General features: G+C 42.7%; 1 protein-coding gene across 4 annotated transcripts in view; it reads left to right on the forward strand.

Annotated features, from left to right (window-relative positions):
• Positions 1 to 26,017, forward strand: part of TASOR2 (transcription activation suppressor family member 2) — an 85,126-nt gene extending 59,109 nt beyond the window's left edge. For 2 of the 4 annotated variants that reach the window (XM_042467714.1, XM_042467713.1), the window contains 7 exons: positions 3,166 to 3,607; positions 7,629 to 10,805; positions 16,123 to 16,248; positions 19,235 to 19,388; positions 20,434 to 20,539; positions 22,248 to 22,429; positions 23,300 to 23,424. In XM_042467714.1, the coding sequence (XP_042323648.1) occupies positions 3,166 to 3,607; positions 7,629 to 10,805; positions 16,123 to 16,248; positions 19,235 to 19,388; positions 20,434 to 20,539; positions 22,248 to 22,429; positions 23,300 to 23,424 (4,312 nt within the window). Of the gene's footprint in view, positions 1 to 3,165; positions 3,608 to 7,628; positions 10,806 to 16,122; positions 16,249 to 19,234; positions 19,389 to 20,433; positions 20,610 to 22,247; positions 22,430 to 23,299; positions 23,425 to 25,116 lie in introns of those variants that run through there. The other 2 variants (XM_042467715.1, XR_006104025.1) reach the window with 2 other exon arrangements.
• The last annotated feature ends 396 nt before the right edge of the window (positions 26,018 to 26,413 follow it).

Below are 26,413 nucleotides of genomic sequence, written 5' to 3' on the forward strand. Positions count from 1 at the left end.
ATCATCTTGGGGAATTCCTGGACAACAGGGGAGGTCCCAGCAGATTGGAAGAAGGCAAATGTCCCCCCCCCCTTCAAAAAAGGAAAAAGAGAGGACACAAATAATTACTGCCCTGTCAGCCCGACATCAATGCCAGGAAAGATTCTAAAGCAGACCACTAAACAGACAATTTGTAAGCACTTAGAAAGGAATGCCGTGATTACTAAAAGCCAGCATGGGTTTCTCAAACACAAATCACACCAGACTAATCTTACCTCTTTTTTTTTCATTGAGTCAGAAGCTTGGTAGATTAAGGGAATGCTGTGGATGTAGTCTGTCTTGATTTCAGTAAGGCCTTCAACAAAGTCTACCATGATCTTCTTGCAAAGCTAGTAAAATGTGGGCTAGACAATGCTACTATTAGGTAGATTTTTAATTGGCTGACTGGCCAAACCTAAAGGATGCTCACCAATGGCTTCTCTTTATCCTGGAGAGAAGTGACTTGTGGGATGCACAGGGTTCTGTCCTGGGCCCAATGCTATTCAACTATTTTATCAGTGACTTGGATGGTGGAATAGAGGGCATGCTTATCAAATTTACGGATGATACCAAATTAGGAGGGGTTACTGATATTCCAGAGGACGGGATCAGAATTCAAAACGACCTTAAAAGATTATAGAATTGGGCCAAAACTAACCAAATTAATTTCACCAGGGAGAAATGTAAGGTATTACACTTAGAGAGAAAAAAATTAAATGCATATAGGATGGGTGATACCTGGTTTGATGGCAGTATATGCAAAAAAGATCTAGATGTCTTAGTGAATCAAAGGCCGAACATGACTCAGCAATGTAATGCAGCAGCTAAGAAAGCTAATACAATTCTAGGCTGCATTAATAGGAATAGAGTGTCTAGATGGAGAGAAGTAATGGGATCACTCTATTCTCCTTTGGTCAGACCTCACCTGGAATATTGTGTTTTGGAATATCCAGTTTTGGGTACCAGAGTTCAAGAAGGATGTGGACAAACTAGAGAGTGTGCTCAGAGGAGGGCGACCAGAATGGTGAAAAGTCTGGAAATCATGTCCTATGAGGAGCAGCTTTGGGAACTGGGCATATTTACCTGGGAAAGACAACGTTAAGAGGTTAAACATGATAGCTCTGTTGAAATATTTGAAGGGATGTCATATTGAGGATGGAGCAAGCTTGTTTTCTGCTGCTCCAGAGACTAGGACACGGTACAATGGATGCATGCTACAGGAAAAGAGATTCCACCGGAACACAATCCCTCGGAGGGTGGTGGAGTCTCCTCCTTTGGAGGTTTTTTAAACAGAGGCTGTATAGCCATCTGTCAGAGGAAACACTTTGATTTTGTCTTCCTATGTCACAGAAGGGGGTTGGACTGGATGGCCTTTCTTCCAACTCTATGATTCTGTAATAACACAAGGGCATAGTGCATCTGATATTAGAGATGATAGGTAACCATTCTGACTTGTCCTGTGTGAGGAAGCCCTTCTTTTAATAATAATAATAAGTTTTATTTATATACCACTATTCCAAAGATCATAGTGGTGAACAGCAAGTAAGCTAATTAGCAAGTAAGCTAATTTGCCCCCAACAGTCTGGGTACTCATTTTAGCGATCTCGGAAGGATGCAAGCCTGAGTCGAGCTAATCTCTCAGTCCCTACCATTCAGGTTCTTGTATCATGAGAGAGGGAGGAAAACCCCCTTCTCTCTGGTTTTAACCCTCTGTCTTTGGCATGGCCTTGTCTTCAGGAAGTATGGGGTCTTTAAGGGATAGTCCTTAGATCTGGGTTTTCTAGAAGTTCTTCAGAACTGAGTTGCAACTGTCTTGATATCCATGGGGACAACCTTTTTCCTAACAGGTCCAAGATGAACTTCTCTGGTGGATGGCCTGTGCCATTTCTCTTATGTTTCCTGCTTTCTGTGTGTAGCCTGTTTTGGGGATGGTCCCTGAGGAGCGCCTTTGATATGGAAGATGCTGCGGCCTTGGCTTGTAGGTTTTTCTATCTAGTCCATAGCCTTTTTTTTTAACCTCAAAATTTGAGGCTGGTTAGAGCCCAGGATGCTGTCGTTTGGAGCTGAGCTCTGCTTTGCACCTCTGGAACCAGTTCCACGGAGGCTTAATCGTCAGTGTGCCAGACAGACCCTCCTCTGGAAACTGATGAAACTGTGGATTCTTCCACCAAGATTTGCTAGAGTTTATTGTAAATTGCCACAAAGGCTGAACCAGATTTTAAAAGTGTATGCATATGTGTCTGTGTATACACACATATTATGTAAATATATATACATGCTGGAGGAACGGTAAGCTGTGAAATAGAGCCCAAGTTGTTCAAGATTTGGAAGGCTTGTAAGAATAATAGATTTGTACTAAAGTTGATAATGCTGGTAAAAATTGAAGGCAATAGGAGAAGAAGAAGAGCCCATTACAGTCGGATCCACTCAATTGAGGAAGTTACAACTCTGAGTTTGCAAGAGCTGATGCAGGCTCTTGATGATTGGGGGTTATTGAGGTCCCTCATTCATAAGGTTGCCATAAATTGAAGCCAACTCAATATCACACAACAAGAACTGTAGGGTTGGAAAGGATCTTAAGGCTCATTTATTCCATTGCTCTGCCTGTAAAAGTTTTATATGCCTTAAGATTTTTTTCTTTATTCACAGCAACAATTGTACCATTCCTGGGAAGACCTTTTTGCAGACAGCTGCAATTTGAACCTCTAGAATGGATATTGATGTTGTTGTGTGCCTTCAAGTTATTGCTAGATAATGGCAACCTTAAGGTGAACCATTGGGGTGTTGTGGCAAGATTTGTTGAGGGGTGTTTTACCATTGCCATCCTCTGAGGCTGAGATTGTCAACTTGCCCAAGGTGAACCAGTGGGTTTCCAGGACTTAGCAGGAATTTGAACCCTGGTCTCCCAGAATCCTAGTCCGACACTCAACCACTGCACCACACTGACTCTTCCCATTTCTGGGACCTAACAAATGGTAAGGTACATATGGAAGATGATTACTTACTGAAAAAATGTGGGTACTGAGATTCATAGGATTGAGATGCGTTTTTGTGGTCTTGCTTATTTAACTAAACTGTTTTGTGGTTTTGCTTACTCACTTAAAAACACACTTAAAAACAAAGAAATATTCTTTGTGCTTTCTCTAGGCCCTGGGATGTCAGTCTATCTGATGGCATCGAAGAAATGAAGCTCATACTTCACATGTGGGTAGCTCTGTTTCACAGCAAGCCGTTTAAATCCCCTACTGTAAGGACAGTGGTCGAGCACAGCAACCCTGCCAAATACGTCTCTCTGAACCGTATTATAGATCCTTTGGAACTTGTGGACAATTCCGAGGGTGCGTACAGTTTGGAGAAATGCCCTGCAGATTCTATTTCTGAGGCTACCCAGATATCCAGCAGAGTTGAAGAGAGAGCAATTTCTCTCTCTGACAAACCCCTCTCTTGTAACGAACTGTCTTCAACAAATTGCATAGAGGATGAGCTTCAGCCCACGAATCCCAAGGAACCCAATGATCTGCTTCCTAAAAGAGAAGTTCTCCAGACCATTGCCAGTAGTTGTGAGGATGCAGTTCCTCCTTTGGTTGAGGTAAGATTTGGGTATTTATTCTACGGCCATCTGTCACGCTTATCAGATAGGCAGATATTGAATGACAGAAGTTGTATCTGGGTGGTCAGACACCACAATAAACTTGGTGCCATGTAGCAATGAAGGCATCAATATCATGTTTTATTTATTTGTTTGTTTATTAAAATATTTATACCAGTTTAAGAATATTAGAAGACTTTAAGTGCAAATATCTAAAACCAGTTAAAGCAGTTTAAAATAATGTAAACGTTAGCATATGGGCCAGTGGGGTAGCAATAGCAATAGCAAGTACATTTCTGCACTGTTTATCAGTGAACTAGCACTCCCTAAGTGGTTGACACTGTGTAAGCCAATTGCCGCCAACAAGCTGGGCACGCATTTTACTGACTTATGAAAGGATGGAAGGCCAAGTGGACCTTGGAGCCCTGCCTGGGATCGAACTCACAACCTTGTGGCTGTAGTACTGGCATTTAACCACTATGCCATCAGGGCTTCTGGATACTTAGGTCCTGAAGGATTTTAGAAAATAAAACCTTCTTTTGAGCTGGCAGTGAAATGACACTGGTGCTACTTGGGTGTCTTAGGGAAGAGAATTCATACCGGGTGCCACAGCAAAGAAGGCCCTCTCCCATGTCTTCCTAGAGACTGTCACCCCGACACATAGAAGAGCAGTTCTCCAACAGATCTAATTCTCAGGCATGTGTATGTAGTGGACTTCAGCAAAGCTGATTTATATCATACAAAACACAGTGTAAACCACCTGGACCCTCTTCTGCTTTTTAAGAACAGTGCTTCTCATGAAGGAAGCTTTGAATGAAGATTCTAACACATTGTCCTGTTGGGAGTGTTCTGGAGGCATGCTCCTGTTTTTGTTTTTTAAAACAATAGGGGATGAAAAAAGTGGTGATGGGAGCTGAGAACCTCTGTGCAACCTCTTTCACAGTTTGCATACAGTCCAAAGGACACATTGGTTCCTACTCTTACTTGAGGAGGGGCTAAATCTGGGTTACATGCTACCAGTTGCAACTATGCTTGGCCTAACCCTAGGCTACATGAGGACAAGAGGACAAACAGACATGCTGCTTGCAGAAAACAAATAGTTTAGAGAGGGCCCAGGATCGCCTGAGGGGGCTGGAAATTGGAGGCACTGCATTGCAGTGGTTCCATTCCTTTCTCTCAGGTAGATCACAGAGGGTGCTGCTCGGGGACAGTTGCTCCAGTAAAAGGGAGCTCACCTGTGGTGTACCACAGGGTGCTATTCTGACCCTGATGTTATTTAACATCTATATGAAGCCACTGGGTGAGATCATTCGGAGTTATGGAACTGGGTGTTATCAGTATGCCAATGACACCCAAATCTATTTCTCCATGTCTCATTCGTCGGCCTTGAATTCTGATGGCGTCTCCTCTCTCAATCAATGTCTTCGGGCAGTAAAGGGCTGGATGAGGAAAAACAGATTGAGGCTGAATCCAGACAAAACGGAAGTGCTTATGGTAGCGGCCCCAGAAACCAAGAATTGGGTTGCAACCTCCGGTCCTGGACGGGGTCACACTCTCCGTCAAGGACTGCGTTCGCAGTCTGGGGGTGCTCCTTGACTTGTCGCTCCTGATGTTGAACCAGGTAAATGCGACAGTCAAGAGCGCCTGTTATCAGCTTCGGCTGATACGCCGCTGCGCCCTTTTCTGGAAGTAAGGGATCTTGAGACTGTTGTACACGCACTGGTAACCTCATGTCTAGACTTCTGTAATGCGCTCTACATGGGGCTACCCTCGTGCTTGGTCCGGAAACTGCAACTAGTACAGAATATGACAGCTAGAGTAATTTCTGGAACATCCAGGAGGGACCATATTACCCCAGTTCTAAGGTCCCTCCACTGGCTACCCATTAGCTTCCGGACCCAGTACAAGGTGTTGGTTATCACCTTTAAAGCCCTAAATGGCTTGGGACCCAAACTATCTTCGGGACAGCCTTCTCTCCTACAATCCTCCCTGCGCACTCTGCTCCTTTGGGAGAGGCCTACTTCAGCCACAAAAATCTAGGCTTTCGACTACCTCCCATAGGGCATTTTCCATCGTCGCCCCCAGACTGGAACGGCCTCTGGATGAGATCCGTCTACTTACATCCTTAGACAGCTTTAAAAAGGCTGTTAAGACGGATCTCTTCCAGCAGGCCTTCCCAGAATAGAGAACCCAGCCTTAGAAAAACGTCTGGGAAAGATACTGCTGCTCCCACTGATTGCTTGTGCACGCGCTGGTAACCTCACGCCTTGACTTCTGTAATGCACTCTACATGGGGCTACCCCTGTGCTTGACTTGGAAATTACAGCTGGTTCAAAACATGGCAGCCAGGCTTGTCTCAGGAACATCTAGGAGGGACCACATTACTCCGGTTTTGAGGTCCCTCCACTGGCTGCCTATCAGCTTCCGGGCCCTAAATGGCTTGGCTCCAAGCTATCTTAGGGACCGCCTCCTCCCGTACAATCCTCCCCGCGCTCTCCGGTCCTCTGGGAGGAACTTACTACAGCCTTTAAAATCTAGGCTTGCGGCGACCTCCCAGAGGGCGTTCTCTGCTGTCGCCCCCAAACTCTGGAACGACCTGCCGGATGAGATCCGTCAGATAACATCATTAGACAGCTTTAAAAAAGCAGTCAAGACGGACCTCTTCCAGCAGGCCTTTCCAGATTAACCATCCCGGCCCAGGTTCCTGATTCCCTCATTCCTCCCGTGGCCCCATCTTAGTGATGGTTGAGGATCAACAGAGGGATATCAGGGTTTTTAGTTTTTAATTGTTGTTTTTATGCATTGACATTGTGTTTTAATATGTTATACTGTTTAATACTGTCTTAAGGGGGGGAGGGATAAAGTGTTTTTAATTGTCATATTTTATATTTTACTGTTGTTAACCGCCCGGATTGGTTTGCCAGAGGGTGGTATACAAATTATTATTATTATTATTATTATTATTATTATTATTATTATGTTGTTGTTGTTGTTGACCTTCTGGTTAGTTTTCAACTTGTATGTTTGTTTGTTTGTTATTGTTTTTTGTTCTGTTTTTTAAATATTGCATTGAATTTAATACTTTTTTAAGGAGGGGAGGGTACCAGGGATTTTATATGTTTTGTATTTTTAACTTTGTTAGCCGCCTCGATTGTTCTCAGAGGGGTGGGATACAAATAAATTTTATTATTATTATTGTTATTATTATTATTATTATTATTATTATTAGAATGATCTTGTCTTCTCACTTCAGTCTCTGGAGATGTTAAGAAGGAGCTGGCAGAGAAGATAGTGGTGAATTCTTGGAGGCAACCTTAGGTGCTTCCCAAGGCAGAAATGAATTTGATTACATGGGAAGGACCCTGCAGGATCAGCCCAAAGTTATTTATTTATTTATTTGGAGTATTTCTACCCCACTCTTCAGCCACATAGTCTCTTGAGTGGCTTACAAATGGTTAATTTGGCATTTCCCTGCCCTCAGGCATACAATCTAAAAAGACAAGACACAAAAGGAGAAGGGAATGGCAATGAGGAAGATTATCGGGTCCAGCGGTTCTTCTCTCCCTCTGAGGGATGGCAGATGGACTGCAGGGAGGCAAGATGGAGCTGGTGTACCTCTCTCTCCCTCTGAGGCCGGAGTTCCCTTCAATCCAGCGACTGGTTTCCCACAGTGTCCAATCAAATACCTAGTTTGGAAATGGATAAGGCAGGGAGGGTTGACAAGTGTCTTGCAAGCCACAATGTGTGGCTAATGGGAGTGTGTGTGAGGTATTTGTGTGGCGAGTGACAAGTTGTGTCACCCTGCTTAAAAAAGAATTGTACTAAAGTGTAGAAGAGGTTGAGCTGGTTCAATATATTCCAAAAATGCCTGCTAAAAACACACTTTTTTGTTTATTTGTTTGTTAGGCTTGTTTGTTTGTTTGTTTGCTAGGCTGATTTTAAACTCTGTAGGCATTTTGCCTGTGCCTGCTTTTATCTACTGAAGATTTGAAACATAAACATTGTGCCTTTTCCTTGTCAGGTGGCTGATGGGAAACTTGAAGGAGAGTTTCGGCTGGATCCTGGCATCCCTGTTGAGACCCTACATGGAAACGCATTGGGTGAATCCAGTGATGACAGTGCAAAGCATTGGAAGTTGAGAGCAGATGCAAAAACAGAATCAAGTGAAGCGGTTAACTTAAGTGAAATTTCCCAAAGTGATGCTACTCCTGTAAACACCAAACTCCCAGACAATTCAGGCAAACAGCACGTGAAAAACACTGCAGCTTCAGCTTCAGCGGAGAGTCTGGAAACAAGCAGTGCTTCTCTTGCAGAGGAGAAGAGGGAGAGCCACCGGATTGGTGGAGTTGAGTTGCTACGTACTTCTGAAACAGCATGGTTAGAAGCCAGTGCTCAAGAAGATGGTGGTCTACATTGTGAAGAAGTGATAAAGTCACAGGATCTTCCCATGGATGAGGAAGATGGAAATGAAGAGAGTGTGGAGTGGGAATCGATTGATCTAGCTCTTTCAGACAGCAATGATACAGACGAGGAATCCCGTGATGTAGACCTGGATCAAGAGGGAACTGAGGAAATTGGTATGGCAGAAGAAGGAGAAACAGGCCGCATGGGTGGCATGGCATTACCAGCTGAGAGCCTACTTTTTCCTGTAATAACATCAGCTACAGTTTCTGAGTATCAGATGGACTTGCCCAACACTAAAGACGATTCTGTAGTATCACCTGCAAATTCAACATCTCTACATCAAAAGAATTTGGTTGAGGGTTTCTGCCTATTACATGAAGATATAGCACAAGACAGAGTGGATTCAGTTCCTCCCCAGGCTAGCTCTGTTCAAGATGAAAAAGTGGAATTATCAACAACTGAAGACACTGCTATATCTACCAGTCAAATGGATGTGGGTGAAAACTCTTTTATTTCATGGGAAAATAAAGGGATTAAGTCGGCATATTCTGCTTCTACACATGATTCTGAATTGCTCCAAGCAGAAAAGGATTTGGCAACTCAAGGGGAGTTGGAGAAAAAACCCTTGTTTCCAAACCCAGATGATTTAACTGATATTTCCTGTGATTCCATGGAAGAGAAAGATCTCAGTCAGTCTAATTCAGTTTCAGTACAGGCTACTCTTGATGCAGCTGTAGAGTTCCTAGGGGACCAGGAAGTCTCAACAGAGCCAACCAAGCATCACATATTCCTAAATCGAATGGATTTGATTGAAGATATTTCCCAGGATGACATTCACCTTGCAGATTCAGTTGCCTTCCAAACCTCTGAAGGGTGCCAAGTACAGAACAGCCTATTAACTCAAAGAGAAGCTACAGGAAACCAAGGCAGGTCTCTTCTATTAGTTCAAAATCTTGCACCTACAAAAGAAATGGTTTTGATACAAGGTTCCTGTGCTCCCCAGAAAGAGGAAGGAACCCCCTTAGTTAGTACAGCTCAATTTCCAGATGGTCCTGTGCATCAAACATCTCACGAAACAACAGAATTGGTAAGGAACCAGGAAGACTCTTCTACCTCTGCCAGAACAACAGCACTTCCAGAGCCAATGGATTTGGCTGAAAACACCTGCATTTCCCAGGAGAAGAAAGCATGCCACCTGGCTGACACAGTTCCACTGAAAGCTAATGAAGCCATTCAAATACAGCAAAGTACAGACATCTTAGAGGAACAGAATACCAGGCAACGCTTCAAGGCAGATAACTGGAAATTTCACTTGAACTCTGAAGATCAAAAATGCTGTGTTAAAAATGAGAATATTGGAGCGACTTCGGCCATTCGAGATGTCACATCTGATGAGAAAATAAACCAGATATCTCTTACCATTTCTGAAGATGTCAAATCTGTCCTTTGTGAGTTGATAGATGCTGTGAGTGCCAGGAGTGAAGAGAGTGAGGAAACCTGTGCTCAAGAGACCTCAAGCTTAAATGGGATTAGTTCTTCAACTCTGGAGTATGTGACTCCTCCTGACAGCGAAGAAGAGAATACTACAACTGACCAGTTTGCTCGTACTGACCAAAGATGGATGGTTAATGAAAATTTAGAGCAGTGTAGGATCTTTGCTCACCAGGATACAGCTACTTCACAAGAACAAGAGGTGTGTCATTCAGCACTGCATGAAAACACGAGGTATGATCAAATGAATACATTTGAAAAAAGGACTCCTCAAGAGAATGAGCCTGCTTCTTCTGCACTAGATGCTCTTCCGAGTTCTTCTTGCATAGATTGGCCAACAACAAGCACAACAAGCTTATTGTACAAATCCCCTTCGGTCAGTTTAGCTAACCCAAGAGATGATAATTCCATTGCTTCTGTGTTGTGTGAAACAGAAGTAGGACAAACTAGCCACAGAGCATCCATGTCTGAAGGGGAAGACCAGCTCAGTGAGGCATTTGCTAAAGCTAGGGATCTTTGTTGTACGAGGACTTTTCACTCTTCCCACAGGCATGAAAGTTTTACAGGAGGGTTGGGACTAATAAACTCCTTGAATAAGACTTGGAGTGGCCCCACCCAAAGCACTCTAGATATGGAGTGTTTACGTTTTTATTATAGAGTAAAAGAAGTCCTCAGAAAACCACAACCTCCTACCTCCTCTGCAAAAGAGTTGTCACTCCCGGTAAAAGGCGAAGCGTTACCATTGAGAAAGGTACCTGAAATGCCTCTTTTAAACCCACCACTCAGGAGCAGAAGTCCTCTTCTGATAACTATTGTGAACCCAGGCCCAAGACATGGCATTTTACATGAATACCCAAGAAGAAGCCAATACAGTGACACCTTTGAACCACCTCCTCTCACTTCCTCACAGGAGTCACTTGCCAGAGCTGCTAGATACAAAAATCATGGGCAAGACCCAGTTGTTCCTTTTCACCTCAACAAACTAAATTACAAGAATAAGCTAAAAGATTCCCGAGGGGATATCTCTGTCATCATGGATGAATTTGCAGAGTTCAGCAGGGTGATGACGTTGGATGACAGGCCAAGTAACCAAGGACGAGAACCAAATACTACCACAGAAGACGCTCCAGAGAACAGAGTCCCTTCTTTGCCCAGGAGGACAGCTTCCTATGAACATCTCTTCACTGAACTGTGGAGCACAGTACATACCAGACTTAAAAATGTTGTCCAGGAGGCTTGCAAAAAAACTTATGCATTCTACCTGATGGAAACAGATGACGATCCTTTCTTTGGGAGAGTAAAGGTAAAAATGTGGCTTTGAAAAATATCAGGCGACAGCTGAAAGTTAATTCTTGTTTTGTCTAGTGCGCCCCACAAATTTTCACTTGCAAATCAGGAGGCAGCTTCTGCATTGCAACACTGTCTCTCTCATCTGTGGGTTTCCACCTTCCTTTTCTTAACTGTGGATCAGTGTTGGGTGAGGAATAATGCTAACAAGGAACCCCCTCGTAATCAGAATGTGCAAACTGGTTTAAGAACTTGCTTTCACATTCTGGTTGGAGGGTGAGGCTAAGGAGCCAGATTTCAGTCTGTATATATGTAGCAGTAACTTGTGGTTAAACAAAGGAAATGGAAGGGCTTCAGTCTAGAGGGAGGAGCATGCATTTTTAAAATTATGACCGGACTTGCAGCTCAGGACATTCATCTACCCTAGATCTCAATGTTGATATGACAACATCACTATGTGAGCTTGAGTGCTTTCCACAGTGAATCACCCTTGGTTACACATTGTTGTACTTCTCTCCACCATTTGCGCTCATGTTCTCATGGTTTATCCATGGGATGATTAAAGGGAGGGCAAGGAAATACAACACTGGAGGATGCACCAGATGGATGATTTCTGGGATTGATAGGACAAAAATGATGAGATGTGAGCCACAGACTTTATCTTACTGGACCTTTCTTTTAATAAATAAATAAACACTCAGAGAAGTTATTCTGAAGATTTCTCTTTGCTTATCGTTAATTTATCTGGGAAGGTAACTGCCCTGTCTCATTTCTCAGAATAGACTAGGCAGCTAACATTTCAGCCCACCAACTAGCAGAAGACTTAAAAAGCTATGGTGAAATAGAATTGTTTCCTAGAGCCTTTGTGTTGTTCAAGTGAGGCATTGGTTATTCCATTTGCTTGACAGACAAAGATAACCAGCTTTCAAATAAATTATGGGGCTTCCATAGAATTTAATGGTATTTCTGCCAAGGATGATAGTAATATGGAGAACAAAGCATACGAGGAAAGGGTGAAGGAGTTGGCCATGTTCAGTCTGGTAAAGAGATGACTGAAGGGTGATTGGTTGTCCTCTTTAAATATCTCAAGAACTGTCACAGAAAGGAGGGGGCAGGCCTGTTCTCTGCTGCCCCAGAGAGTAGAACCATGTCTAATGGTTTTAAGTTACAGGAGGGTAGATTATGACTGAACATTAGAAAGAACATCTTGACAGTAATACTTGGCAATGGAATCAGTTGCCTGGGTGTGTCTCTGTCTCTAGAAGTCTTCAAAAAGCTACCTTCTGGGGATGCTCTATCTTGAACTGAATGTGGGATTGGATTCAATGGCCTAGGGGGCCAATTCCATGAGTCTATGATTTAGATCTTCATTAAATATCCTTCATAGAATCATAGAGTTGGAAGAGACTGCAAGGGCCCTCCAGTCCAACCCCCTGCCACGCAGGAAATCCAATCAAAGCATCCCCAATAGATGGCCATCTAGCCTCTGCTGAAAGACCTCCAAGGAATGAGTGTGTTCCACTGTTGAACAGCCCTTACTGTCAGGAAGTTCTTCCTAATGTTGAGGTGGAATCTCTTTTCCTTCATCTTGCATCCATTGTTCCAGGTCCTGTTCTCTGGAGCAGCAGAAAACAAGCTTGCTCCCTCCTCAATATGACATCCTTTCAAATATTTAAACAGGGCTATCATATCACCTCTTAACCTTCTCTTCTCCAGGCTAAACATCCCCAGCTCCCTGAGTCGTTCCACATAGGGCAAAGTTTCCAGACCTTTCACCATTTTAGTCGCCCTCCTTTGGACACGCTCCAGTTTCTCAGTGTCCCATTTGAATTGTAGTGCTCAGAACTGGACACAGTACTCCAGGTGGGGCCTGACCAGAGCAGAATACAGTGGCACTATTAATTCTCTTGATCTAGACACTATACTTTTATTGATGCAGCCTAAAATTGCATTGACCTTTTTAGCTGCCGCATCGCACTGTTAACTCATGTTCAACTTGTGGTCTACTTGGACTCCCAGATCCCTTTCACATGTTACCTTGTCTAGCCAACATTTTATAAGCTTGTTTGCAATCCCTCGTTTCCCCACCCAGACCCTATTTGTCACTGTCCCAAGAATGATGCACAATAGACCGCACAATAAGATCTCTCTTAGTTGCATTTCAGTCAATGTTTTCTTTTGCTGTTATTTGTATCCTTCTAGATTTTGGGATACCCTACTGTCTTTCATCTTAACCGGTGCCCTCTCCAGTTTACATTTAGCTTTTCAACAATCACAATCAAATAACAGTTTGGTCAGTTTTGTTCTTTTGCAATGTCCTGACTCCAGTCTGAATAATTCAGTGCTTCTTTCCAAGTATCCTTTCTAAGACAGGATTTCCACCACATCTGTAGATAACAGTAGCACATATATTTATAAGCCATCATTGTTTTTGAGTTAGCCCAATTGACCAAATCTATTTTGAGGGTTTTTTTGTGGGTTTTCAGGCTATGTGGCCATGTTCTAGAAGAGTTTATTACTAATTTGAGTTCTTTGACCACCTACCCCTTATTAATTCTTTATTACCTGAGAGATAGGTAGCCATGAGCAACTTTGACAGCTTCAGGGGTGAATTTTAGTGCTTTATGATGCTCTCTGCCAAGTTTAATGCTGTTAAAGAAAACAGGAAAATACTTGTCTTAATGGGTGTTCCTGGTTTGCCTCGGAATTTTTAACAACAAGCCACAAAAATGATTTAAGGCCAGTATTTTCTACCCACTTTAGTGACATTTCCTGCTCGCTTTAGTGACATTCAGTAGTGCAGTTTCTGGGATGACTGGGGATTGCTGAAACAGCCTTGATATGGCCCACCTTAACCCAGAAGATCCCACAAAATCATATCTTTTCATTCACAGTGCTGGGAAGAGAAATTGATTGTCACATCCTGATGGTTTCCAGCAAGTCTAAAAACATCCCTACTCATGTAGCCATTGGAAACAGCCAAAAGTCCATCACACTTGCCCCCTTAAAAGTAAAAAAGTTGAATCCCCCCTCCTTGCCTACTTCCATGTGGCTATTCCACACACCACAAGTAGCCTTAGCTGTTGTTATGCAGGTCCTGTCCCAGGATCCCCCCCCCCCCCCGCCTCATGTAACACAGCATTTGAAAGTGGTAGACCGGGAGATCATTTCAAGCCAGTTTAGGGTCTTTCAGTCCATAGCGAAAAAGCGGAGTCAAACAGACCTAAGTCGATTGATGAACAAAGAAGTGTTTAGTCTGAAATCTGTATAGAATGGTCAAACAATCTGTAGGTCAAATGTTATATCAGAGCGATTCCAACAAGCGAAGTTCCTTCTAAGCAGCTAGCATGGCAAATGAAAGGAACTGAGAAAGAGCAGGAAGATGCAGAGCTTATATAGGGATGGGTGGAGCTACTGCCAAAAAGTCTTCCCTAGTGATTCTAGATATTTCTGAAGCTAACTGCGCAGGCATAGAATAACCCATTTGTATCATTCGCAGAGACCACAAAAAAGAACCTGTCCTCTCTGTGCCTGTAGGACAAGTGCGTCTTGCATGTAGTGATATCCTTTAGCTCTAGAACTCTTTAGTTAGAATAAAGCTTTTCTTTAAAGTACTCTGCCTTTTGCACTTGTTTTCATGTGCCTTTAGCTCAGCTAGTTCTTTACTAAGGGGGGATACAGATGGGTGGCTCCATGCTGCCTGTCTTTACCCCTCACCGGCTCCACACCAACCGCACCACACAGCACTGACACACTCCCTAAAAAGAAGCCGCCTAGAGCAGCTTGTTTTTAGGAGAGCCATAATGGCACTCACACACCTTGATGCCGCCGCTTCCGGTGAGTGCTGTTTGGGCGCACGGACGTTGGTGTGTCATCATTGTGTGCCCCGTGTTGGCGGGGCCGTGGCAAGGTGGTGCATGGGCAGCTCTAGTAGGGCTGGGCGCTTATGGACGCCCAGTCCTCTGCAGCCCTTAAATCAACCCCAGGCCAGTGCTTTGCACCAGTTTGTATTGGGCCTAAGTTGGCAAGGGAAAGTATATGTGGAATTACCCAGTAAAGTCCTGATGTATTGCTAAGGGGAGAGGGGTTAATTCATCAGGTGGTGGCAACAGCAAGGTTTGTTTTAGATTTAAAAAAGTGGTTTCAAGGGGTCCCATCCAGTTCAGCTGGAGTGGAGGGGGACACAGAAAACCATAACACCAATGTAGTTCTTTTAAAACTGGCACGATATACTGTCTATAGGTTATTCTAGTATTATATACTGACTGTATGGTATTCCAGTCAGCAGTTGGGCTGCCACATTTTACACAAGCTGCTTCCTCCAAGTCTTCTCTAAGGCAGACCCATGTAGAGTACATTATTGCTGTTGTTGTTCTGTGCCTTCAAGTAATTTCTGACTTAAGGCGACCCTACCTTGGGGTTTTCTTGGCAAGATTTGTTCAGAAGGGATTAGCCGTTGCCATCTACTCAGTCTGAGAGAGTATGACTTGCCCAATATCAGATCACCCAGTGGGTTTCCATGGCTGAGCGGGGATTTGCACCCTGGTCTCTAGAGTCATAGTCCAACTCTTAAACTACTACATCATGCTGACAATTTATAGTTGGTAATGTTTACATAAATTCAATCTAGACAATGAAGAAAAAGAATTAGTCAAAGGTTTCCCATACTACTTATCAAAACGGAGATTACAGTCAAGAAATCAGAAGGTTAGGACTGGGAAGGGCAGCTATGAAAGAACTAGATAAAATCCTAAAGTGCAAAGATACAAAGCTGAACACTAAAGTAAGGATAGTCTGAGCCATCGTATGTCCCACCACCATGTACGGATGCAAGAGCTGGACAGTGAAGAAAGACGATAGAAAGACGATCAACTCGTTCAAAATGTGGCACTGAAGCGGAGTGCTGAGAATACCGTGGACAGCCAGAAAGTCAAACACACGAGTACTAGATCAGATCAGGCCTGAGATCTCTCTGGAAGCCAAGATGACCAAAGTGAGGCTGTCATATTTCAGCCACATCATGAGAAGGCACAGCTCACTGGAGGAGACTATAATAAAGTTAGGAAAGGTGGAGTTTAGCAAAGCACTTTTTTTCCTACCTTTAAAAATAAAACAGCGATATCTAACTAGCTGAAAAAGACAACTGGTAAAATCTTGAGCCCCTTAAAAGGAAAAGGCAGGTGTGGACATTGTGAAACCTAGCCGGTCCCAAAAGAACTAGTACTCCTTATAGGTGAAGCGGGGGAAAGATCATTGGGATCATTTACTGTTCATGCCAAAGCGCAATTCTGTTGCAATGATGATTTTTTAAAAAAGAAAAATTTGTGTTTCAGAATTTGCTGAAAAAAGCGGGACATACAGAAACAGAGCCTCTGCTTTTTTGTAAGGCGAACCACTTGGAAACAGAGAGGCTGATGGTCATCATTAGAAACGAGGACATATTTCCACACATTCATAAGGTATGTTCAAACACATCTTTCCTGCACTACAGAAACCTCCAGTTATTAAAATCCTAGGTAGAGAGTTTCTTTCATCCACTTTTGAATTCTTCTAATCTTGCCTCTCCTTTTGGACATTATATATAGCAGGGTTGGGGAAAAGACACCTTTTTGGTTTGTTTGTTTAAGCCAGCTTTTTTGCATTAATGTACAGTATAGGATGACACCAATATTGGACTAAATCTATAGGATAGAAGATTAAGTAGCAAAATGCAGTTCAGATGTTATGGCCACTAGCTTAAATAATAATTGTTCTTTAAAAAGTGTTCTTTTAATGCAAGTTGTTTTGGTTGAATTTTTGCTAGTTGAAGGATTTGTTTCTGAGTGGCATTTCTTTGCACTGTAAAATAAAGTGATTAAAGTGAAACAGCTGACCCTGGATACTGGTGTAACAATCAATAACTGCCAATAAAGTATTAAAGTACAAATGTTTAAATCCAAACAATTATTGTTCCAGTAAGAAGGTTGGGAAATAGTAATAGGAGCCGGTCTGTCTGTCTCTATACACATGTGTCTGTATGAATAATATATTTTAAAATCCAGGGGTGTTTTGCTTTTTTTTTTTTAAGTCATTTGGTTTAAACCAACCTGGTTTAAACCAGCCAACCCTGTTAAATAATTGTTTGTGTGCTGTATAGAAGTAGCTCTAGATAGAGAAATAATGGGACAATATTGTGAACTATTAATGAAAGTCAAGCATTCTGCCACTGAGCTGATAAAAATTTCCATAGCTGGCTTTGAAAAGAATTAGGCAAGATTGGAGTTGGACTGCAGCTCTTGTCAGTCGTAGATGGTGTGGTCAGTAGCAAGAGGTCATGGGAGTTGCAGTCTGTTCTGGAAGGTTACACATTCCCCATTCTGAGATTAGAAAAATGCATGAAGGAGACATCTATCTATATGTATCAGCCTTGAGAGCAAAACAGAGCCTTCATATCTCGGGCAGTGTGTATCTTTTCATATAAACTTTTCATGAGGACAAACAACAGACAATATTCATTGTTTATATCCTTAGATTTTTTCCAGTTTACTAATTTCATTTTGATAGTAAGTTGTGTTAAAACCTCTTTGCGTGCCAGAGTACCTCTAAAAAAGGCCTAGGCTCGAATCCTGTTGGTTAGTCCCAACTTCAGTACATCCTTTGAATCTATTGTTGAGTGGTGAATCAGCTCCTTGGATCTGCTTTGGATCCCATTTTGGGAGAAAGACGGGACATAAGTCCAATAAATAATAAAAATCACACGTAAGTAAATCCAGTTGTTTCAGTGACTCTACTCCAGTTGGGATGAACAGTAGGATGTAGACCACAGAGTGTTAATTGGGTCCAGAGTCCAGTTTTTGTTGTTGTTTTTGATAATCTTAAATCAGTGAGTCAGTAATTTCACTTATACTCTGGCTTTCCCCCCAAGACTGAGACTCAGGGGGTGTTCCCACTTGCGATTTGAAATGCTTTTTAATACAGCGGTTTGTTTTAAAGCAACTCAAAATAAAGCGAGTGTTATCCCGCTTTTCAAATCTCTTTATTTGTATCGTTCCCATTTACGTAACGTTTTATTTTAATTCGCTGTAATTGACCGTTTTGTTCCCATTCAAGGATGAATCGGTGTATATTTAAACCGGTTTTCTTACTTTTTTGTTCACATTCACTTGTTTCGGCTGTCAATCAAAGTGACGTCATCATGACGTCACATTAATTCAGAGTAGCATACACTGATGTAGCCTGTACCTGCATTCCCACTACCTGGCTGTTTTTAATTCGTTATAAATTTCACTTTTTTTTTTAAAGAGCCAATCAGGAGGCGCTTATTCGTCCTCTTCTGTGTCTCCCCATATTAACTGTCATAACTCAATGCTAGGGAATCCTGGGAATGGTAGTTTATTATGGCACCAGCACTCTCTGGCAGAGGAGGATAAATGTCTCACAAACACAACAGTTCCCATAATTCCCATAATATATATATATGCATGTGTGTGAGAGCATTCATATATAAACATGTGTGTGTATAAATACACACACACACACCTACCTACCTATCTATCTATATAGTGTGTATGCCTGTGTTTTTGCCAAATCAGATCAAGGAGGAGAAGGCAGAGGGCTTCATTGGGGAAAGAATCTTTGGGGAAGATTGCTCCCAGGGCTGTCTGGAGAGCCATGAAGCTTGGTTCCCCAAATTCGCTTTGCCTGCCCCATTGATTTCTGGGCTGTCCTCCAAAGCCCATCTGCTGCTCAGGCAGAGGTGAAAAAGAAAGAATAGTTAAAAATGGTGTTCAGTGGCTCTCCTCACACATCGGTCTATGAATGAGGAGCAGAGGGGAGGTTGCAATCCACCGGAGGAAAGGCTATTATGCGAATGGAAGAAAATGGCGCCAGCAATGCAGAAAGAAACCAAAGAGGGTGACACCCCCAGGCCAGCCCCTTGAGTGCTGCTCCTCCCATCCTGTGGAACCCGAATCAGACGCCGAAATGTTCTCATTGAAATACAGCGATTCCTATCTCGGATCAAGGGATAATACTAGGGTAGACCCTAGTATTTTTTTACGCCGGTTTATAGGCTTCTAATCTGGGTTAAATGTTATGATTCGAATCAGATTCGAATCGCAGTGGGAACGATTGCGGATTAATCTAGAACTGTTCTAGAGTTAATTCGGGATTGAGTGGGAACGATACACCTTGGATTCGATTTGTAAACCAGTGTATAAGCGAGTGGGAACACCCCCTCAGTGTGCCTTGAACCTCCATTTTCACTTTTTAGTAGAAACCCCAAGCAAGTTTCTAGTCCAGTTGCCCTGAAATTAAATTTCTTTGTTAAAATCTTAGAAGCAAATGAGGGGGGCTGCATAAAGATTTCCAGCAGCTCTTTGTGCCCCTATGTCTGTAAATCACGCGTAGGCAATTTTTAATGGTTCGAGAGATGTCATATAAATGACACATTTGTGTTTTGAGCAGATTCCTTGCTTACTGAGGCTGAAGCGCTTTCCCAATGTGACTTTTGCGGGAGTTGACAGTCCTGAGGACATCCTGGAGCACACCTACCAAGAGCTCTTCCAAGGAGGAGGCTTCGTGGTGTCTGATGACAAAGTGCTTGAGATGATGACTATCGGTGAGTGGTTGTGCCTTCTATCGTCACGGGCCACTCTTCAGACTAAAAGGACAGTCCACTGAAACATGCTGAACTGCTCTCTTTTTTGTGTAGTACCCTACTCCTATCTTTCCATGGTACTCTGTCCCATCCCTATTTTTTCCATTTTATTTCTGCTTCTAGTCCCAAATTTTCTGTAAAAGGAGGAACGGCCAGGAAAACATCTACAGGTTAGTCATCTTTATCTGGAATTTCAAAATCCAAAATACTCCACAAACCAAAACTTTTTTCAGCATTGCTGAGATAGTGATATCTTTGCTTTCTGATGGTTCATTGTATACAAACTTTGTTTTATGAACAAAATTATTTTAAAATATTGTCTAAAACTATCTTCAAACTATATGTGTATAAGGTATATATGAAGGATGACAATTTTTTGTGTTTAGAGATGGGTCCCATCTCCCAGATAACCTCATGCATGATATATGTATGCAGGAATACAGATATTCCAAAATCTAAAAAAAATTAAAAAATCCAAAAACCAAAACCCTTTTGATCCCAAGTGTTTTGAATAAGAGAGACTCAAAGTGTACAGTCAGCCCTCCACATTTGTGGCTTCAACTTTGGGGATTTGGTTATTCACAGATTAGAGTAATATGTTCTCTAGGAATTTCTAGGTTCCCCAGCGCAACTCTGCTGGCAGTTGGCCATAGAGTTGCAATGGAGGACCTAGAGATCCCTAGAGAAACACTTGTCTTGACATTTTTATAGGTCATCCAATGATTCTGTAATCAAGTTCTGGTGAATGTTGAGCATAGAGGTGCACTGGAGGACCTAGTGATTCCTAGAGAGGTGCTTTTCAGGTTAAAGAAGTTTTTTCCACATTCACCAGGGTCCTGTGCCACAATCTCCAGTGAATATGGAGGGCCCACTATACTTGGTTAAACTGAAGTTTACCTGTACTAGTAGTGTGCATAGTCAGGCCTTCATAACTCAGAGCCAACTCAGGTCACACAAACGTCACCACCTTTACCATTGCTTTGTGCTGTTGTTTTTCTCCATGCAGGGGAGCTGAAGGAAATGGTCAAAACCTTAGAGACGCTCAATGGACATGGGAGGTGGAGATGGCTCCTTCACTACAAAGAGGTGAAGAAACTCAGAGAGGATGCAAGGTGAGGACTACTGCGGCTTGTGACCACTTGCAGCTCTCCTTGATTCGTCATATCGGAACAGCCCTCCCAGGTGCCTAAAAGATTTGGTTTTCAGACACTGGTTTGTTGGTTGTAGGCCCCAAAGCACTTCTTCCAATTCTATGATTCTATTGGATGGTAAGACTAGGAGACACTGTGAAGCTGTGTAACTATGGTGGTTACTAATTAGTGAAATAAACTAAGCTGCAGCAAAGAAGGCAATTGTTATTTTAGCCTGCATTAATAGAAGCATAGTTCCCAAATCAAGGCAAGCAATAGTCCCACTGTATTCTGTGCTGGTCAGGTCTCATCTGGAGTCCTTTGTTCAGTTCTGGGTGCCTCATTTTAAGGAGGATATTGACAAATTGGGGAGGTTTGGAGAAGGGCAATGAGGAGGGTAAGAGGTATGGAGAAGAAAACATGGAAGAAGTTGAAGGAGCTGGGCGTGTTCATCTTGGTGAAGAGAAGATTGAAGTAATGACATGATCGCACTTTTTAAATACCTCAGAGGCTGCCAAAAAGAGGAAGGAGCAGATTTGTTCTCTCCCGTCTCAGAGGGTAGAATTTGGGCTACTGGTTTGAAGTTACAGGAGGCTAGATTTTGATTGAACATTAGAAATAACTTCTTGACAGTAAGAGTGATTTGGCAATGGGTCCAATTGTCGAGGGAAGTGGTGGGGTCTGCTTCTCTGAATGTCTTCAAAAAAAGGCTGGACAGCTCTCTGCTGGGGATGCTTTAGCTGGAGTTTCTGCACTGAGTAGAGAGTTTCCAACTCTATGATGCTGTGATTTCTCTCAATTATTTTATTTATTTCTACTTATTTTATTTATATCCCAGTAAATGGTAGAAATGTAAAAATACTGCATATTATTGGGAATAACCATGAGTGTCACAGGAGGTGTGTGTGGGGGGATGCAGGCTGCACTAGGTGACAACATGGGAGGAGGGTGACACCACTGCTCTCCAAACATCTGCCTTTGGGCAGAAACAGGTTGTGACATTTGCCTGAGTCCTTTTAAAACACTGGAAATTTTAATTTTGCAAGTTTTTGTCACAGTTACATTCAGTGATTTATGGGAATTATGATTTATGAATAACATTAGTATAAAAAACATTACTAAGAATTCTGTATGGTGTGGTATAGAAAGAGGTCAATGTGGGTGACACCATGAGTTGCTACACCGGGTGACGCCAACCCTAGTGACACATCTGGGTATAACATTAAAGGGAAAAAACCCCAAACAAGCTATATAATACACATAGAGAGAGGGAGTAATGCATAGGGAGAGTTGTAGCTGTATATTCCTGCATGTCAGGGAGTTAGGCTAAATGGCTCTTGCAGCTCCTTCCAGCTCTAAGATTGTATGATTCTATGAAAACTCCCCCCCCCCATCTTTTTTTCTAATACAGTCTTCTACAACCTGGTGTCCTCTAAATATGTTTGTCTACAATTCCCATCATCCCCAGTTAACATGGTTGTTGTGCTTCAGAAGAAATCCTTGCAGCAGCAGACATTGGGCCCTCTCCACTTGGTTACTGATGACAGTTGCATGAACAAGTGAATTGCATGAACAAGTTGATTTCCCCAGTGGCCACGGTGGATGAGGAATTGAAGGGGAGGGAGCTGTAGTCCAAAAAGGGAAGTTTTCTAAGCTCTGGATGACCTTTTATTGTGTTTCTGTCCCACAGAGAAAATTCTGCTGCCCATGCCAAGGAATCACTCCTGAAATCCTGCCAGGGGGCCAATATTACTGAAGCTCTTCACTATCATCAGTGTGACTCCAAGGCTGTCTTGAGATCTGAGCATGTGAATTGCTTGTTGAATTTACAGGTTCAGCACATCAGCCAGAGGTTTGCTGTGTTTATCACAGGTAAGAAAAAGCCATGTGGGCTTTTGCTTCTTATTATACCCTTGAATTTAGCTTTGCCTGTCTTTACTGGAGCTACATATTTCCTATGATCTGACCCTTGAAATAACAAGAACAATAAAATAGTTGTCTTTGTAGTAGTAGTATTTTGCCTTTTTCCCAGTTTGGGAATTAAGGTAGCTTACAGCAGTTGAAACAAACAGTTCTTTTATCCACATATTCAGCCATCTGTGGCTTGAAAATATTTTTAAAAATACAAATTCCAAAAAAGAGACCTTGATTTTTGCCATTGTATTTAAGGGACATTGTTTCACTGTGTCATTGTATTTAATGGGACTTGAGCATCCATGGATTTTGGTATCTATGGAGGGGGGGAGGTGTCCTGGAAATAAACCCAGCAGATACCAAGGGCCCACTGTAGTTAAAAATTATTTATATTTAAACATGCGGAAGTTATAAAGTTAACTTGCTAAAAGTTAAAAACCAATTAAACCATCATAAAAATGAAACTAGTTAAAACACATTGATACAACAAAAAATAAAAGTCCAGCAAAAGTCTTCATTATGTCAGCATCATCTGTGGAAGTTTTTAAGCAGAGCCTGAATGGCCATCTGTCAGGAGTGCTTTGATTGTGTCTTCCTGAATGGCAGTCATAGAATCATAGAGTTGGAAGAGACCCCAACTGCCATGCAGGAACTCTCAATCAACGCATCCCTGACAGATGACCATCCAGCCTCTGCTTAAAGACCTCCAAGGAAGGAGACTCCACTACACTCCGAGGAAGAAGTATGTTCCACTGTCGAATGGGGTTGGACTGCAGTGGCCCTTGGGGGTTTCTTCTAGCTGTTTCTTTTTTGTTTCCCCTCTTCCAGAAAAGCTCAGCACTAACCGAGAGGCCTTGGAGAACAAGGGGATCCTGGCACTGGATGTAAATACTTTCCTTACAACAGCAGAAGATATAGCAGTGCCGTTTAGAAGCAGCAGCAGCTATTGGTAAGGAAAGCCCCATGGAGTGCCTGGGGTGGGTGGGTTGTGGTGATCAGTTGAACACAAAGCTTGGATGCTTGCTAATGTCAGAAAATTTTGGGTTGTGTGGGGACACTACATGCCTAGTGAGGCGAATTCATTGGACCCTCCCATACACACACACACACACACACACTGCAGCATATGTGATCTTATGAATTTCATAGAGTTTTTAAGGCAAGGAGGTGGTTTTGCCAGTTCCTTCCTCTGAAAGATATCCTACAGCCCCTGGTACTGGTTGGTGGACTCTTGTATAAGTACTAACCGAAGCTGACCCTACTTAGCTTCCAAGATCAGCCTTGGTGCCCTTGCCATGTACATTTACTAAAAGGGCACCACCTGGTGGTGTGTGAGAGAGATGCAATTGCAATTCACTACTTCTTCATCACCTCTTCCTGCCTTTTCTATTTTTCTGTTCTCTTCAGGACCGTCTTATCAGTTTTGCTTCTCTTACTCTCAAGAGATTATGATGGCATTTTGAGGGAGGGGAGGGGTAGACACTCTGAGCCTGGCTAGTGACCTACAGCTGAAGGGACCTATGATCTTAGCCCCACAAAAGATCCAGCTCCAGGCTGTTGGGTATTTGGAACTGCTGCTCATCTCTGTGTGGGCCTTAGTTGAAACAGGAAACAAATGAGGGTCTCAGTTCAACATTCCAAGAGTGTTGCATAAATATCTGGTCAACTCCGACTCGGGGTGATCCTCTCCCAGGGTTTTCTTGGCAAGATTTCTTCAGAGAAGGTTTGCCCTTGCCTTACTCTGAGTGACTGTGACTTGCCCAAGGACCAATACTTTATTCATTGCTGCACTGAGCCTTATGCACCTCTCCCATTCCTAAAGCCACTTTGCACAGGCATTCTGTGCTTCATGGCAAGCAGGGATTGGAGAAGGTCTGGCTATCCCCACATAGCCAGAGACACAGTGATGACCTCAGCTGCCGTGTAGAATTATTTAGGAGGGGGAGTACTGGACATCATGCAGAGAATAAGGGCATACCAATCCATGTGGTGCCCCCAAGTACATCAACACATGTAGGGGAAACTTAGACATATGGATAGAATAGAATCAGAGTTGGAAGAGACTCCAAGGGCCATCCAGTCCAACCTTCTTCGGCCGTGCAGGAAGATACAATCAAAACCCTTCCCTTGACAGATGGCCGTTGAGCATCTGTTTAAAGACCTCCAAAGAGGGAGACTCCACTACACTCCGAGGAAGGAGTGCCTTCCACTGTTGACCAGCTTTGACTATCAGGTAGTTCCTCCTAATGTTGAGGTGGAATCTCTTTTCCTGTAGTTTGCATCCATTGCTCCATGTCCTATTGTCTAGCGCAGCAGAAAACAAGCTTAAAGCCACAAAAGTCTTAAGCTGCAAATGTGGAGAGCCAATTGTATATGCAAAAATTCCAAAACCTGAAATGCAAAATACTTTTGGTCCTAAGCATTTCAAAGCAGCATGCTGATATTTTTGAGTTTGCCAGGGCTTACCTTGAAAGTGGGTCTTAAAGACTGAAAAGTGGAATGAAAGAGGGGAGATTGAACAAAAGGCCTGCTGTTGAAACAGATCTGTACAGTACGATAGGCTTCCTCCGAGTCCTATGGACTTGCTTTTTTTGCCAGCTGCAATACTCCTTGAGTGGGCCTAACCACGATTATTCTCGTTTCAGATACCCAGGATGGATGGCGTTTGAACTCTCTGTGATCCTGGAGTACAACAAACTGCTTTTCTGTTCCATTTTCTTAAAATCCTTGGAGACACACCATTTCCCAAATATGCACAATAAAGGCTGCGCACGCAGCCCCCCATGGGATGTGTTTCTTTTAAAATCCCCTCTTTCCTTGAATGGAACGGCAACCGTTTTGTTTAAGAGCTGCAGAGAAGCGTTCTCATTATTTAACCACCATGTGGAACATCACAAGGAAAATGTTAATTATATAGATAGATTTGGTTTGTTATCACTTGTCTTTGCATAGAAGTATGCATTTTAATTATCCGATTGCACAGTTACATTAGAACTATCATAGGAAGAAAAAGCCTGTTTACTTGAAGGTTTTAGGCATCAGTCCATTTAAGCTGAGTTTTGTTTTTCAGAGACAGTACTTCTTGGGCCTACTGAGGCTGGGCTTTTTCCTGCTGAAGCATTCACCACCAAACTATTGTATAGCTCCCTGTTCCTCTGAGCAGTTTGGGCAGGATGACGCCTCAATGGACTTGAATAGGGTACTTGAATCATAAGCATCTTAGGGTCTGGCGTTTTTGGTTTTTGTATAGCCATCTGAGGTTACTGTGAAATTAATTTTACTTTATTTCCTTGTTTTGCAGAAGCCTACTATTAATGAATGAGTAGAATTATTTACCCCCGTCCCCTTTGTAGATAGCATGGTTTGAATCCTGGAATAAGACCTCCTGTCTTTTTAATGGTCTATGTTATTTGCAGTGAAGAGTTTAAACTAAAATTACTGCATTAATAAACATTGTAAGAAAGGTGTATCCTCTTTGGAGATTTTTTTTTTTTTTGTAACTAACCTTTATAAATAAAACTGACTCAACACGTTTTTTTAGCCTGACGATGTAGAAATGCCTTGACTTACTTAGGATGGTGAAAAGTCTCTGCAGAGTCTAAAAGCCTGGGCAAAAAAAAAGACAGACAATGTCAGAATGGGGGGGGGGGGGGTAAGAAATGTGTGTTGTGTGACTTCATTTCCAACTTGGGGTGACCCTAAGGTGGAGTATTCTTGGCAAGACTTGTTCAGACAGAGATTTGCCTTGCCTTACCTTTGAGGCTGAGAGAGTGCGACTTGGCCAAGGTTATCCAGTGAGTTTCCATGACTGAGTGGCAATTCAAACCCCAACACTCAAACCACTACACCATGCTAGCTCCACAGTAAGTCAGATTAATAAAAACAAAAGAGAAATGTACATTTTACATGTGCATTGACAGGAACACTACTTGGTTGGGCAAA

This window comes from Sceloporus undulatus, chromosome 5 (assembly GCF_019175285.1).
Source record: "Sceloporus undulatus isolate JIND9_A2432 ecotype Alabama chromosome 5, SceUnd_v1.1, whole genome shotgun sequence".
In the NCBI taxonomy this organism is placed as follows: Eukaryota; Metazoa; Chordata; class Lepidosauria; order Squamata; family Phrynosomatidae; genus Sceloporus; species Sceloporus undulatus.